This window comes from Kogia breviceps, chromosome 4 (assembly GCF_026419965.1).
Source record: "Kogia breviceps isolate mKogBre1 chromosome 4, mKogBre1 haplotype 1, whole genome shotgun sequence".
NCBI classification, from domain to species: domain Eukaryota; kingdom Metazoa; phylum Chordata; class Mammalia; order Artiodactyla; family Physeteridae; genus Kogia; species Kogia breviceps.
The window spans coordinates 78,318,186-78,333,910 of record NC_081313.1 but is presented as its reverse complement, the minus strand read 5'-3'; the positions used below and the strand labels follow the sequence as shown (position 1 = coordinate 78,333,910).

Here is a 15,725-nt window from a genome sequence, read left to right as displayed (position 1 = left end):
GGAAGGCTTCCTGGAAGAGGTGGCACCCAAGCTTCAGTTAGACTGCTGACTCAGAACTCAATGTCCTGTAAATTCCCAGCCAAGTCCATAATGCAAAGACAATCTGTCTGCCTAACTCCTCCGATCCCCCCAACCCTGGTTTAATGCAGGTGGCCTAAACCTTGAGAAAGGTCTAAACCTTGACGGGCGCTGCTGCCTGAAGCTACCCCAAAGCCTTCTAGCTTGTCATTCAACACTAAGGAGAAAAAGCCCAAACCACCTTTCACATACATATTTAGAAATTTAGCTTCAGTCTTCATTTAAAGGAAATATTGGAAATCTCTTTGTGTTGTTTAAGTTAAAATAGCTGCCTTTAATTGTTCTGTTAGGCTCCTGACATGTTTTTTCCATCCTTCTTGGTGTCGTGTTCCTACCATTTCAGAAGTCTTGTCATTACTTTGCCCATGTACTAACCATACATGAGCATTCCAAGAACTGACCCTGGGAGTAAGCACTCTGGAGGATGCTCAAGAAGTATATAAGGGGCACTTCCCAGGCCTGGAGTTTGGAGGAAGGGCAAGAAGAAGTAATCCATAGTCAAGTACAGGATCATTGCACTAATAGTCACAACTGTTCTAGGGAGGTCACAGGGGGCATATCAGAGGGGGCCAGGGCCTGACCTCAGGGGACTCATACTGGGTCTGTGGAGATGGAGAGGAGAGGTGGCCTCTGGAGGACATGAGCGCATGAGTTTGGAGTGTTCTTGGATCAGTTCAGGGATGGTCAGCATGGGGCAGATGGGGTAGAGGCAGGAATGTGCTAAAAGCAAACTGGAAGGGTTTGGCTTTCTCCCAGTGGTGCTATGAAGGCCTTGAGGCACAAAACTGCAAAATGAAGTGGGGTCTTTGGTACCTTCCCTCTTCTTTGACGTCAGTAACCAAGCACTACTGATTCTGAGAATCTTGCATTCTAGGTAGTGGGAACCTTGGAGACCAGAGAGCCTAGTCTTCCCATTTGCTCAGTGAGGAAATAAGCTCCAAAGAACAGGCAGCCCAGGTCTCACAGTCACTGAGTGGCCGAGGAAAGGGTGTCTGGCCACCCTGTTGACCACAACCCAGGCCTGGGCTTCTCATTCTGGGGCTTGTTTCCCACTAGGAGTCCTGGAGTAAGATCTAGGACCTTAGTTCCCAGGAGCCTGTAGGAGAGAGCCATCACACCCTGGGGTCTTCCAACATGTGTGATCTCCAGGGACAGTGCAGTTCTCATAGGGCTTCATCCTCTATCTGGACCCAGGGTCCACACCAAACCAGAACTTGAATAAGAGGAGTTGGTAAGAAAAGAGACAGAGAGGACAGAAAAGAATCAGGTTAAATTGAGCAGACCCATGTGAGCCACAGGAGGCCAGGCTAAGAGGATGGAGAGCAGTATTAAATTGGGGAAAAATGAATTTTTTTGTGTGAGTTACTAATCATAGGCTGCCTATGGCTCCTAACTTCAGGAAAGCCAAACTTCCTGTCCCACCCAAACTGCGTGGATTGAGAGCAAGGTAGAAAAGGTGGTCCTCTAGAAAATCAGGGGACTATTAGAAGGAGGGTGAGGAATAAATGCTGGAAAAGCAAAAACAGTAGATTTTGATAGCAGCCCCTTTGTCCTAACCTGAAGGTTAAAAAGTATAAGCCTGAGATGTTCTCATAGAGTGTGGCCGTGTGCTGGGTACTCTCACTGCTTTCTCTATATTAACTAATTGAGCCTATCTTGATCCCTGTGACACAGGGACTACTATTATTCGCATTTACAGAGGAGGAAATTGAGGCACAGAAAGACTAATTTGTCCACAGTCTTTCAGCTAGTAAGTCCCAGTGTTGGGATCTAAACCCAAGGAGTCTGACTCCAGAACCTGTGTTTTTAATTATTGTGTTAAAAGTGTCTCCCATTTTCCTTCCTTCCTTACTTTTTTTCTCTCTGGAATAAGGATTTGCGAAAGGCCCTGATAATGAATGTAATCACCTAGCACAGAATAGTAGCCATTATTTTTTTTTGTTATTATTTATTAACAGTATGAAAGCATCTGGTGCATAGTAGACATTCAACAACTGTGAAATAAGACAAAAACATTTGAAGACTAACCAAGACATTTGCCTGGACTCTAGGGCTGAAAGAAAATTTGCATGATCTTCAGGGGATTAGCCATGGGTATGGAGGAATAGCTGCAGACAGTAAATGTATAAATAGAAATGTCCAGAGACCCATTGAGATGGGGTGAAATGGTGAGATGCTGAATTCTTTAATGACTCCTTTTCTCCTTCCCTTCTTAAGTGCTGCTTAAGTAGAGCTGAGGCCAGACGTGATGCAGCTAAAGTGGCCCTAATCAACTCCCTCTTCAATGAGCTGCCCTCTCGCAGGATCACCAAGGAATTCATTATGGAGAGTGTGCAGGAAGCAGTTGCCTCGACTAGTGTGAGTACCCACCAGGGAAGGGAAAAGCTGGCTATACTGAGAGTACGGACCCATTTGAATCTTGGGAGATGCTAATGTGAATAAGTTCTTTAAGAATTGTGCAGGTTTGGGGCTTCCCTGGTGGCGCAGTGGTTAAGAATCCACGTGCCAATGCAGGGGACACGGGCTCAATCCCTGGCCCGGGAATATCCCACATGCCACGGAGCAACTAAGCCCATGCGCCACAACTACTGAGCCCGCGCACCACAACTACTGAAGCCCCCGTGCCTAGGGCCTGTGCTCTGCAACAAGAGAAGCCACTGCAATGAGAAGCCTTCGCACTGCAACGAAGAGTAGCCCGCCGCTTGCTGCAACGAAGACCCAACGCAGCCAAAAATAAATAAATTAATTTTAAAAAAAAGAATTGTGCAGGTTTTATTTTTAACCCATTAAATCATTAATTTTCAGCAGAAAGAACACTCGGACTGGAAATCATGATATTGGAGCTGGCTCCCTATTCCATGTCTCAGTAATATTCTTTAGCCTCCCTGGATTGATCACAATTTATCAAGCTTTAAATCAAGGTGGATCAAATTATCCACCTTGATTTGTTTATTGGAATGTTTGCTGTTGGAGGAGCACAGATTCTTTTAGGGCCTGAGAATGCATGCCGTTGAATACTGCTTTAACCTAGAGATAAAGAAGCTCAATTTTTCCCAAACTTGACGAATCATAAAAATTATCTGAAGTGCTTATGAAAAGTGCCAATTCTCCAGCCAGTGTGAGGTCCTGCAATCTATGTTTTTAAGGAAACCCTGACTGCTTCGATATGGGAAAAGCCGTATGCCCAATAGTTGTTAGCTGTTAGAATTATCATGCTTAATATCAACTACTTTTTTCAGAGCGCTTTGGAAATCTCTGTAATGGATGTAATTAAATACGAAGTGCTTTGAGAGCCAAAAACTCTGTCTTAGAAATTTAGATAGGACATTTTCTCGGCAGTACAGTATATGATTTGCCCATGAATTTTTCCTTATCCTCGTACCTCCAAATTATAAACCATTTTAACCATGGAGGAAACCTTGGGTCTCAACTGGGGCAGGTGTCGCCCTGTGTATCCTTCAAGTGCAGAAATTTGGCATTACCAAAGGGATTAGCCACCTCCTAGCTTTGCCTTTAGCACGGATCAACGCCATCTGAGATTTTCATTCTCTGATTCCCTTAATCTGACTATAAAGGTTCTGTCATTCTGGAGAAGCTACTGATAATGAAGGTGACATTATCACGCTAGCTGTGACCTTTTTGCTGCTTTTCCCCCTCATAAATGCTCTTATCATGCAGAAGAGAGATAAGGGGAGAGGCGGAGACAGAGAGTGGTTGTCCTGGCAGAGAGACCTCAGGGAGCTCTGGTCTATATCTGCTCTGAGGATGAAAAGGAGCCTTTATTTTCCTGCCCTGTAAATTTCAAGTGCCTTTGAGGAAGAGAAGTTAGGAAAATGATGCCTGATTTATATGTGTGGAATTTACTCAGGAGCAGGGAGGTGCCCTCAGTGTAAATGTAATTTATCATTTTTTCATGGAAATTTCTAAGGAAGGAGAATATATATGGTTTGCAGGCTTCTGGATGGATTTCCTCTGGGATATTTAAAAAGCCAACATAAATATTTCAGCAGTAGTGTGTTAATGTTATTGCATTCAAAAGCTATAAATTTGCTGCTATCTGATGCTGGCAGTTGTTTGTTCAGTCTCACAAAGCTGTTGCCCACCTTCCCAGGAATCCAAGGCCATGGGATATTGAAGCCCAGGCCCCAATGCCATTCCTGAGTTCATGTCAGTTTTTTTAATGCCACTCCCCCTAACCAAACTGAAAGGGAATTTCATTTCTTCCCATCACCCACCCACCTTGTTTCCTAAAGATTAAGTGGTCCAAAAGTGAAAAACTATAAACCCAAATCCATGTCTCCATGCTGAACACCGGCATATTATGAAAATCTCCCATTAAGAATCATGGTGGGGGCTTCCCTAATGGCACAGTGGTTAAGAATCCACCTGCCAATGCAGGGCACACGGGTTCAAGCCCTGGTCCGGGAAGATCCCACATGCCGCGGAGCAACTAAGCCCATGTGCCACAACTACTGAGCCTGCGCTCTAGAGCCCGTGAGCCACAACCACTGAGCCCGCGTGCCACAACTACTGAAGCCCACGCGCCTAGAGCCTGTGCTCCGCAACAAGAGAAGCCCCCTCAATGAGAAGCCCGTGCACCCCAATGAAGAGTAGCCCCCGCTTGCCCCAACTACAGAAAGCTCGCATGCAGCAGCGAACGCGCAAAGCAGCCCAAAATAAATAAAAATTTAAAAAAATAATAAAAATAAATAATCATGGTGGTAAAACATGAATGGTCCATACAACTGGAGATTTTTTTCCCTGTTAGTTACATAATTTGCTTGGTGATCATTGGAATCTTACGGTGCAAGTCAGCATTTCAAGATTTTGATAATGGATGAAAGCAGCCTCGGTGAGCAACTGCTCAAACATTAATGCCACCACAAACAAAAACTCTGTGGAGAGATACAGGAATTTCTGCTTTGGGATAATTATTCTTTTTGAGTATATAATCAGTTAACATTCTAATCAAAAGCTAGATTCAAATTGATTACAAAATCTTCTTAACTATGAGTGATGGTGACAGGATTTTATCCCAAATCAACTGGAGACGGTTGTAGTGTTGTAGGATGCACCCCTGAAGGGTTAGGACAATAGAAGGCTCACTGTGAGGCCACAGAATTAATTCATGACCACCCAAAGAAGAGGAGGAAAAACCCATGATGTTTTCCTTTTCTGCTTACTTCCCAAGGGCACTTTGGATGACGCGGACGACCCCAGCACCAGCATTGGAGCCTACCACTACATGCTGGAGTCAAACATGGGGAAGACGATGCTGGAATTTCAGGTACCTGCTTCCTTCCACATTTTTGTTTTGCTACACAACCCCCAGATGCCTGGGGGAATGCCACTCATCTCTAACAGCCCCCCCGCCCCCGTCCCAATAATCTACTCTTTTTTTGTTTTGGTCATTATAATTTAACCCTCCTAGAATCCAGCACTGTGCTCTCTTTTAGCCACACCTCAGGAGGCTAAAACAAAAAAGCAAACAGGCACAATCTTTGCTTTCTTAAAGGAAAGTAAAAGACTTAAGCTAAGAAACAGGTGGGGAACATTACAGTCTTATGACCCTATTAACATTTTACCAGCTTTTCAGTATAAAGCACCCCCTTAAACCAAATCAAACAGTTTGAAGTGTTGGTTGTGACCATTTGGTTCTTAATTTTCAGAAGTCATGGATGAAAAGGTTGCCTGCAATGTATATTAAACAATTTTCCCCTCAGTTACAGTATTTCTGTTAAACAAGATCTGCCATCTCCTATTGTTAACTAAATCAAAACATTTAGCAATCTGTAACCCTTTTCATACCACTGCTGACAAGCAGTAATAGAGCTGAGGAACTATATTACCTGTTATTTGAAAATTAAATAATTATATTAATAGCAATAAGAATAATAATAGCTAACACTCACTGGATGCTTACTTTGGCACTCTGCTAAGCATTTAACAAATCTTACCATAATTTAACCCTCACAACAAACATGTATTTCTTATCCCCATGTCGTCATTGAAGGAAATGTGTCATACAGCTTAGCAAATGGCACAACCAGGGTTCAGACCCAGGCAGTCTGATTTCTGGGTTCACACTCTTATTATCCTATATTGGGCTGGGCAGACAAAACTTCAGAAGCTATTGAGAATGAAAAGTGTACTCTCTAAAAAATTAAACTTGGATACAGTTGACCATCCATATATATCAATGCCAGTAGGAATCAATATGCAATGTTATAATGAGGAGACTTTACCCTCCAAGATTTCTATTTTTTTAGGTTAGATTCCAAGAAGCAATCAGAATAAAAAGTTTTATGGACACAAATGTTCATCATGGTATAATTTACAGTGGTGTTACAGCTGAGCCCTGAAGCCACCACCTTCCAAATACCATCTTTGGTACCTTTCAAACTCTTTTCCTGACTACAATGGCATAGCCACTTCTCAGGTGGATATGTCCCACCTGCCCATTTTTAAAAACCAGTAATTTTCCTTATCACTCTCTCATTTGATTGACACAAAATACTCTTTCTTCACCCTGCCCTAGGAAGATCTCAGTCATCCAGGTTTCTCCTTAAGCGGTTTTGGTCTCCCTGACCTTTGATGTTGCTTGTCTTGGTTTGGAAGAGACCTTGAAGTTCACCTTCTGGTGTAGACAGGGGCATGCAGCAGCTCAGTGGTTCTGAGCCCAGGCTTGGGAGTGGGCTCAGCTGCTCATCTCTAAATCTGTTTCCTCATTTATATGTAAATCAGGAAGAATAATAGTAGGAATAATAGTAGTGGTGCTACCTCACTGTGCCATTGTGAAGACTAAATTGGACCACATAGAAAGTCCAGAACAGTTCCTGGCATATGGTTAATGCTCAGTGAAAGCTGACAACTGTTATTATATATATTTCTGAAGAAGGACTGCTTCATTTGAAATGCCAGAGGCTACCAGATGGATTCCCTTGACAACTTTATGTAACCTAAAGGCTCTACATGAGGACAAGGTAGCTCCCCTGCATTAAATGTTTCAGAGCCCTTGCTATAGAATAAAAGAGTGGAACTGTCAAGGGTTGTTTTTTTTTTAATCTTCCATAACAATCTAAAGTCAAACAGAGAAAAAAAATAAAAGGGAAGAGCATGACAGAAGAGAAGGGACACAAACTTTAAAAAACCATACAGACCTATGTGTAAAGCCTGTGTTACCACTTGCCAACTGTGAGCTCAACCATTCTGAGACTCAGTTATCCCATCTACAAAATAAGCATCATGATGCCCATTGTGTAGATTTTTTTTGTGGGGCGTATATAATATGACATTTATAGAACATTTAGCATGGTGATTCCCCAAGGAAGAATCTCATTTATGTTAATTCCTCCCCCCTCTACCCTGACAGAAGAATATTGTACTTCTTTTATTATACAATGAATGTTGCCTGGCCCAGTACATAATAGCTTGTATAGGATTTAGTAGCTGTTTTCAGAAAAATCAAAAATGATTTTTCAACACAGTGGGTTAGTCTGCCAAATATAGGGAAGGCAAGATTTTTTTCAAAAAATTCTTAAAATTCTGTCCAAGTACTATGAAAGGCTGTACTCAACCATCTTTTAGTAATACTTTAATTGCCTTGCTACGGGCTGCATGTTTTCTGTGTGGTCTGTGTCGTAAGGTATTTAAATACATGAAATAATAATTTGAATCATACTGTGGAAATGCTTCATAAATTCTCATAATGGAGGCTGGGTGCTGGATGAGGGACAAAGGAAGAGGAAGATGTGAGGGCAGGAAAAATCCAAACTCCCTCCTCCCAGTAGGGATTCTGGCAACCCAGGAGGAGGGCCATGAAGCACGTACCTCTTCCTTCCGCCAGCTCCAGGTTGCCTGCTGGGTTCCTGCACATTCCTTGGTGGCCTGGGTTAAATGCATCAACTTGTTTCTGCACATAATGGGAATTGACCACAGACCTGGGCTGTTTGCAGTCAACACAGCAATTCAGTACCCCTGGTGGGTAATAGATGTGTGTTTGTATCTAGCTATAGATGACTGTACGGTATAAAAAGAAGACTGGTGTCTCCTGACTGCCTGCAGGCTTTCAGGGGGGCCATCAAGGAGGCAGCGCTCAAAGGAAACATGATGTATGCTTCTGCTTACCTTCACTTCGTGGGAGGGAGGCTGGGATGCCTGTTTAAGGTAGCCTTGCCCCTCACCATAGAGAAAACTGCCTGATGTTTGGGGGGTGGGATGGCCACTGGGTCTTGTCAAGGTCAGATTCAAGGCAGACTTTGACTGAAGCTGGTTAATATATTTATTCTGAAGCCTAATGCAGTCCAAAGACGAGTTGTTTATTTACATCTTTGCTAAATTCTCCAGGTCGCCTTTTAAAACCTCATCCCATAAACAAATTTCCTCTTAAATCTATTCTCTTGGGTGGGGAGATTGTGCCCACCTGTTTTTCAAGTTCTCCATTTACACTGTTTGTTTTTCTTATTTCTGATGAATCACAGAACCAATCCAGTCTCCCAGACAGAGTTCCAGAGAGAAGCAGTGTACATTTTCTGCCTGGGGAGTAGCTGGGAGGCCAAACATTGTTTCTCCTAGGAGGCAACACCAGGAAGCACTGTGAGGACAGAGCCCAGTTGTTGTTGGTTTAAATTTAATGAATGACAAAATGAACCAGAAAAGCTGTAGAATGAAAGCTACAACTGCAATTTCCTTGAAGAGAAAGAAAACGCAGAGCTTGATTCACCATTTTAAATTTACTTTGCTGAAGGGGACTGGCTACATAATTTATGGGGCCAGTGCAGAATGAAAGTTCAGGGCCTTTTATTCAAAAATTACTAAGAATTTCAAGACCGCAGAGCACTAAACCAAGCTCAGAGCCTCTGTGACTGCACAGATCACAAGCTTGTGAAGCCAGCCTTGTCCCTGAGACAAATTCCCAGAAGGGCCCAGACTAGGGTAAGAAGAGTTAGGCATTGAACTTGGGTACAAAATTTAAAGGAGCGTCAAAAAATTCAGTAATCAAGGCAAATAATATTATAATACAGTATTTTAAAAACTCAAAAATGTGCAAAAATTCATAACAAACAAAACATCCAAATTTTAAATAAAGACAGAATTTCAAATAAAAGACCCTGAACTTGTATGACGTACCTTAAATCTTGCTAGACTCACCTCACCCTCGTCCCAGCCCCACCTCTAGGCCAGCTTCTTGTTTATCTGTCAGCCCACCCAGTTGACCCAGGCTTCTATATCAGCCCACGTAACAAACATAGTACAAAGACTTCAGTGAGGAAGGAGCAGGACAGGTAGAATACCAAACAGACTTCCTTCAAAGTGGTAGGGCTTCGACAGGTAGAAAAGGAGGCTGTGAAGACCAGACAGTGAAGAGTCATGGTGAAATGATGAAACGAATCCTCACAGAAGTCCCTGGCTACCCTCTCCTTGCCAGTCTGCCATAATGCAAGGATTTCCAATTGAATCAATGTGCAGCACACAAGGATTTCCTGGGGTTGAACCCAGGACTCATACAGCTTCAGGAAGATCTGAAGATAGTGAACTTGGTCGTATGAGGGGAAATAAAGAAGTGGGACAGGAAGAATGTGGAAATATTTCAATATACTTTATATGACGATGGTGAGAGTCATATCTCCAGACAGGAGAGCAAGAACTAGATCAGGACATAAGGTAAGAAGTCAGACAGAAGGTTATCTTTCCTGGGGGATTTTAGGAACAAGAGCAACAATGAAGAAGAGGCAGTTGTATTAACTGCAGAGGGAAAAACTGCTTGGTGATAGAATAGAAATTTGGGGGGTGAGGAGGAGGATGATCCTCTTCTTGCAGGCAGAAACAGTTCAGGTCTCTGTGGGGGAGTTTTTGAGAGATGTAGGTTGCCAAGGCACATGGAAAAGATTTCTGGTTCTGTTCACAGAATTGTGGATTCTGAAGTCTTAGGAGGACTGCTGAGTGGCATGAAAGAAATTTATCTGGATGGGGGGCTTAGTGCACAGATAAGAATAAGAGCTGAGAGGACATTGGAAGAAAAATATATTACTAAGGCAACAATTGTCAGAGGATGGAATTAAGAGCTCTGTTGGCAATAGGTTGCTTCTCAAACTGGGCCACAAGGATGCAAGGGCAATGCCAAGAGGGCTATTGGAAGCCACAGAATAAACTCAGTATATCTTTCTGGGTTGTCAGCTTTACATGAAGATTGCAGGGTGGGGAAAGGAGTGGAGTCGTATTTATTTTCTTCTTTAAAAAAAATGTGCAAACAATAGAATACAAAATGTAAGTGGAGTCTTAAGATAAAACATAAAACAAAATGTCTTATTTGTAAATATTGTCCCTCCTGTAACACGGTAGAGACTATTCCATATCAGAACCAAAAGAGCATTCCTATTCATTTTTATGGCGCAAAGCATTCACTGAGTAGGCTTAAGGATACGGTAAGAAAGGCAGCACAAATTTATCTTCCTCAGTTACTGGGGTTACTTTGATAAGAAACATAGTGGTAAGATCCAGATTAGGCAAGATTTGGTTATAGAACAAACCACTCTCACTTTTCCAAATTAGCATAAGAGGGGTGGGTTACCCAGACACTGGACCTAGGACCCTGGGCAGGTGGTGGGGTCAGTGTTTGGGGCAGGAGGTGTAGCTCAGCTCGTGTCTATGTCATATTTTAATTAATGGAAACACATGGTTTTGCTTTTACTAAGGTATCTGTGGGTTCTTGGGGTGCTTACTGTGCAGTAGTACATACACAAAATCCCAAACTGTATCCCAAACTGAAAAGAAGAAAAGCATTACATTCTAATGGCAGTTTTAGATGTGAGAATAGTGCTATTTTTTCGGATGATCTTATCACTTTAAATTTTACCTCATAATTTTAAGATAACTGGAATCTCACAGTGACTTTGTGTCTCCTGATTTTCACAGTGAAAGCGTTTTCCAGAGCAAGCAGACATAAAGACAATAAAAGTACACTTTTTTTGAATGGGCATAAGACATCTGTCTAAATGTTAAGTTTTCATAACTAGTTTCATGACCAGGAAGTTCCTTAATTGTATTGTTATTTTCTAATAATTATGTGGTTGTGGTTTGTACTACTAATCCACAATAGATGTTTCTCTGGTCAAAAAAGAAAAAAAAAATGCAGGTAACTTCAATGGAAGACTGCGAATCCTAATACGATTAGGAAAATAAAATCTTCAGTATGCTGAATACACATTAGCTTGCCCTGGGTATCATGCAGGGAAAGGATCATGCTGATAGAAAGGCTTAATGCTGTGCTCAGCCCTAGCCATTGAATGTGAAAACTATGGGTGAGTTTTAATGTCAGTTCAACCTTATTGTCAATAGTTTAAGGCATTTTCTTGACGGAATTTATAAACTTAGGGGTTTTTAACAGTTTCTGTAGTTTGTCCATTATATTTAAATTGTTTTCCTTAATATGTAATATTGTCACAGGATTCAAAAGGTGCAAAGAATGTCAGAGAAAGGTCTCCCTCCTTTTTTCTCCCCAGAGGCAACTCATGTTACCAGATTCTTTTGTATCTTGCCAGAACTCTTCTAGGCATTTATAAGCAAATATTTATAGGCATCTCCTATTCTTTTTAATCAAATAGTAGCACACAGTGTACATGTTGGACACTGCTTTTAACTTAACAACACCTCATAGAGACTCTTTATATTAGAACTAGAGAGCCTTCTCATGCTTTGTGATTGCAGCATATTTGGTAGGATGAATGTGTTGTAGGGAGGAAGAATCATTTCCCTTCTGCCCTTCTGAGTTCTTAGCTGAGGCCCCTGTAATAAAAGACAGATGAAGAAGAGAAAAACAGAAGTACACTTCATGTATATGTGAGAGGTACCCAGGGAAAAATGAGTACCTCCACAAGGTGGCTTAGAATTCAGGATTGAATACCATCTTAATAAGGAAAGGGGAGAGGGGATATAGGCCTCTCAGGCCTTAAATAATCTTTAAGAAAGTTGAATGGGCCCTTGGAAGAATAGATGGGAGCTATGATAGTTTGTGACAAAGTTTGTCTGGGTGTGGAATGGACTTTAGTTTCTACTTCTATGGTAAGAGTCAATCTTTCCTGGTTGATGCAACTCTTGGGGAGGGGATTTATGACAATTGTGTTCCTTTTGGAGGATCTGTCTTTAGGCAGATAAGGGGAGTTCAGAGAAAGCCTCTTTGCAGTTTTTTAAGTATTTACAGCTCAAAATAATCAATATACCCAAGTGGCATATTTGGGGGTGCCGTATTCTGCTACACTTTAGGATGATATTTTGTTTAACCATTCCTTTAAAAATGAACATTTAAAATATTCCCAGTCTTGGGCAATTTTAAAAAGTGATACAGTAAATAGCCTTGCCTGTACATTATTCTAAGATGTGCTGGTATATTTACATAATTTCTTCGGTATATAATTGTTAGACCATATGTATTTTTAATGTTGAAAGGTATTTGTCAATTATTTAATAATTTGTGCCAAATAGCAGGGGAGGGAAGGAAAAATGCTCCAAAAGCCTAGGACTGTGGTATTTGAAAAGTCTCAAAGTGTTCTGACAGTACTGTATATTCTATTTCCCCAATACAGTTGGGGCTCAGAGTTATGCCCTGCTCAGCAATCACTGAGGCACTTTCCTTCACATTTCTGCTTTGAGACTAATGACAGGTATTTGGGTTTTATAGGAGCTCATGACCATTTTCCAACTATTGCACTGGAATGGAAGTCTAAAAGCCCTTCGTGAAACAAAGTGTTCCCGACAGGTGAGATTTTCCAATAAAAACAGGTTTGCGTTGTATGGACTGAACAGACGGCTTGTCATCTTCCAGGATAGGTATCTGTCCAGTTGCATCAGGGACTGACCAAAAATGCACACTGAGAAAAATGTTGGCTGGGCATAGGCCTGATTTAGATACCTGTACTGAATGCCAGAATGAAGGGATCATTAAGACAGACTTAGTTTCTAAGTCAGATACTGAATCTACTCTATGCACCTGTCCTGCCTGCTTGGAATGTGTGCCCTCTCCCACTCTTCAAGGCAGAAAGAAATGTGAGTCTGCACTGCTTCTGAACCTCCTCACTGAGAACAGGTAGAGTTGGTTGTGTAGCAGGAGGATTTTTCTCATCCCCACCAAATGTCCTTAAGGGACAACAGAAATGATTATAAAGGTGGACAACCTGGTATTTCAGTCACTCCCATTTTTTGGTTTGGAAGTTTCTTCTTTATTTTTCAGAGACAGGGTCTCAGTATTTCTTTGCTACCTATAAAAAGCACCCTTCTCCCTTTTTTAGCAAAAACAACCCCCCTCCCATGCACTTAATGGCTCTCACCTACTATCCTTCAAGATTTATTCTTCCTTTACCCCATTAGACTTCGAAGATGGTAGTTTGTTTTGAGAATTTGCTAACAGGAATTTGTATGAGAAACAGAGCCTCTACTAGTCAGCAATATGAGGGTGGATGTAAGAGTTTTCCATGCACTGCAGCCCCAGGAGTTTTTAGTTGTTCTTTGCTTAGAAAGCCTGGCTTTCAAAATGTCAGAGATGGAAAAGAAATGAGTAGCTGACAATGGCTTTGGCTGGTTTTTTCTTTTCCTTTGATTTAATAAAAAGCCTTTGAAATATGCCGGGTTGGTTATAAACACTTTTCCATGATTGTTTTTAATTTGTTAAGGTCATAAATAAATACCATATGTTCTTGAAAATAAAAGTAAACAATGCATCCACTTCACAAGATCTTCTTAAAGGGCATCCATCAAACTTATACATGATGTTACAATGTATTGGCAAATTTTAACATGAGAATTGACAGATAGTGACAAATTTTTAATTATTTGGAGAAAGTGAGAGACAATGTACATGAAGGTACCATTATGATATCAATGATGATAATACCTATATTCCATAATACATTTTTAAAGTTCTTCCCATAGTTTCTGTGAGCCATTCAGTCTGTCATCTTCCTTATGCTAACAACATAGCAGTTAGGAAGTTGATTCTCCTGATGTTTAAGTCTTGTCCTGATTCAAAGCTCCCTGCTTTCTGCAACGGGTGTGACCAAACCCAGTTCTGTCCGAATCCTTCCATATAATTGTTTCCCTCTCTATCTTGCCAAAGGAGATAATGCTGAGCGGAAGAGTTCAGTGAATGAGATAATGTTCATACTGATTGTTATAGGAACGCATTTTCAAAGGAAGACATATTTTCTAGCAAGGTCAGAGCTCTGTTCTGTGAACATTATTGGGTCATTCTTGGTGGTAGTGTTTTGATTCAACCTGGAGTGACCCTACTTTGTGTACCAGCTTAGCCCTCTATTTCCTTTAAGAGGTATGTCCCGAGATTTGGCTTCGGTTTGTGAACATCAGAGAGGTTTGGTTATTGGTAGAACCCCTGGGGGTGTGTTGGGGTTAGTGGAGGCACAGGAAACGAGGCGTCAGAAGGCCATGAGCCCAGGTACCTTTGTTACTCTTTACTGACACTCTGGACTTTGTTTCTTGGCTCCCAGGAAGTCATCTCCTACTATTCCCAGTATTCCCTAGATGAAAAGATGCGCAGCCACATGGCCCTGGACTGGATCATGAAGGAGCGGGAGTCACCAGGAATTCTCTCCCAAGAGCTACGAATGGCCCTGAGGGAATTGGAGGAAGCCAGGAAAGCAGGACAAGAACTACGGTTTTACAAAGAAAAGAAAGAAATCCTGAGTTTAGCCCTGACTCAGATCTACAGTGATCCTGACACTTCCTCACCCAGTGATGATCAGTTGAGCCTCACGGCCCTTTGCAGCTATCACTAACAAGGCCAGGTCCCAGCTGCCCCCAAGGCGGGCAGAGGCCAGACTGTAACATTAGGAAGCTCATTGAAGGAGGTCATCAGAGGCTTTAGCAGCTATAGATGCTGCCTGAAGGCTGTACTAATTCTCCCCACCCATTCCATTCATAGAATCTCAGAGTAGCAGGACCCTTACAAGACCCAGCATGTCACTCAATGCAATTTTCCCATCACACTCTCAGTAGTTCCACCTCAGACTGAAAGGTTGGAGACAGGATTGCTTGAAAAATATTTTCCAGGCCTGGCTTCAACCTGAAGCCTTGTTGACATGTGCCTTGCTAGATTATATATGTTGTTTTAAAGAATGGGTCAATGTAGCATCCCCGAAAAGAACACCAGCGAGGACTGGGGAAAATAGCATGATAGCAATTTTAAAATACTTGGGATTAAATAAACAATATGGATTCTTTTAAAAAATATCCAGGGGTCAGAGTTTCTTCCTAAGCTTTGTAAGCTACAAGATCACTTACACTCTACTAGGTGTAATCCAAAACTTCAGTGAGGATTTTATCTGGACATCCCACTATCAAAGATTTTGAACTGGTAATAGTATGAAAATACTATATAAATGTAATGTGGCTTAAAATGTCATAGTAATAAAATTTTTTTTCAATCCACTCTTCCATATGGGGATAAATGTCACCCAGGATAGTACCGTCACTTGTATTCCTCAAGAAGAATTAATATCCAATTTTTACGAGTCCTGCAAGCAGTCATATGCATTTTTAATCTGCAAATAGATTAACTGATTTATTTTTATTTCTGCCACCTCAGTCATATATCTATAATGGAGAAAGTTACTGGCATTTCAAAGGTTAAAACATTTTGA

The 15,725-nt window shown here is 41.5% G+C and overlaps 1 protein-coding gene across 1 annotated transcript in view; it reads left to right on the top strand.

Moving 5' to 3' along the window:
- Positions 1-15,315, top strand: part of LIX1 (limb and CNS expressed 1) — a 47,713-nt gene extending 32,398 nt beyond the window's left edge. Inside the window, exons 3-6 of the mRNA XM_059062910.2 lie at positions 2,296-2,436; positions 5,270-5,365; positions 12,755-12,832; positions 14,574-15,315. Of these exons, the coding sequence (XP_058918893.1) occupies positions 2,296-2,436; positions 5,270-5,365; positions 12,755-12,832; positions 14,574-14,861 (603 nt within the window). The 3' untranslated portion in view covers positions 14,862-15,315. The remainder of the gene's footprint in view (positions 1-2,295; positions 2,437-5,269; positions 5,366-12,754; positions 12,833-14,573) is intronic.
- Positions 15,316-15,725: the final 410 nt, after the last annotated feature.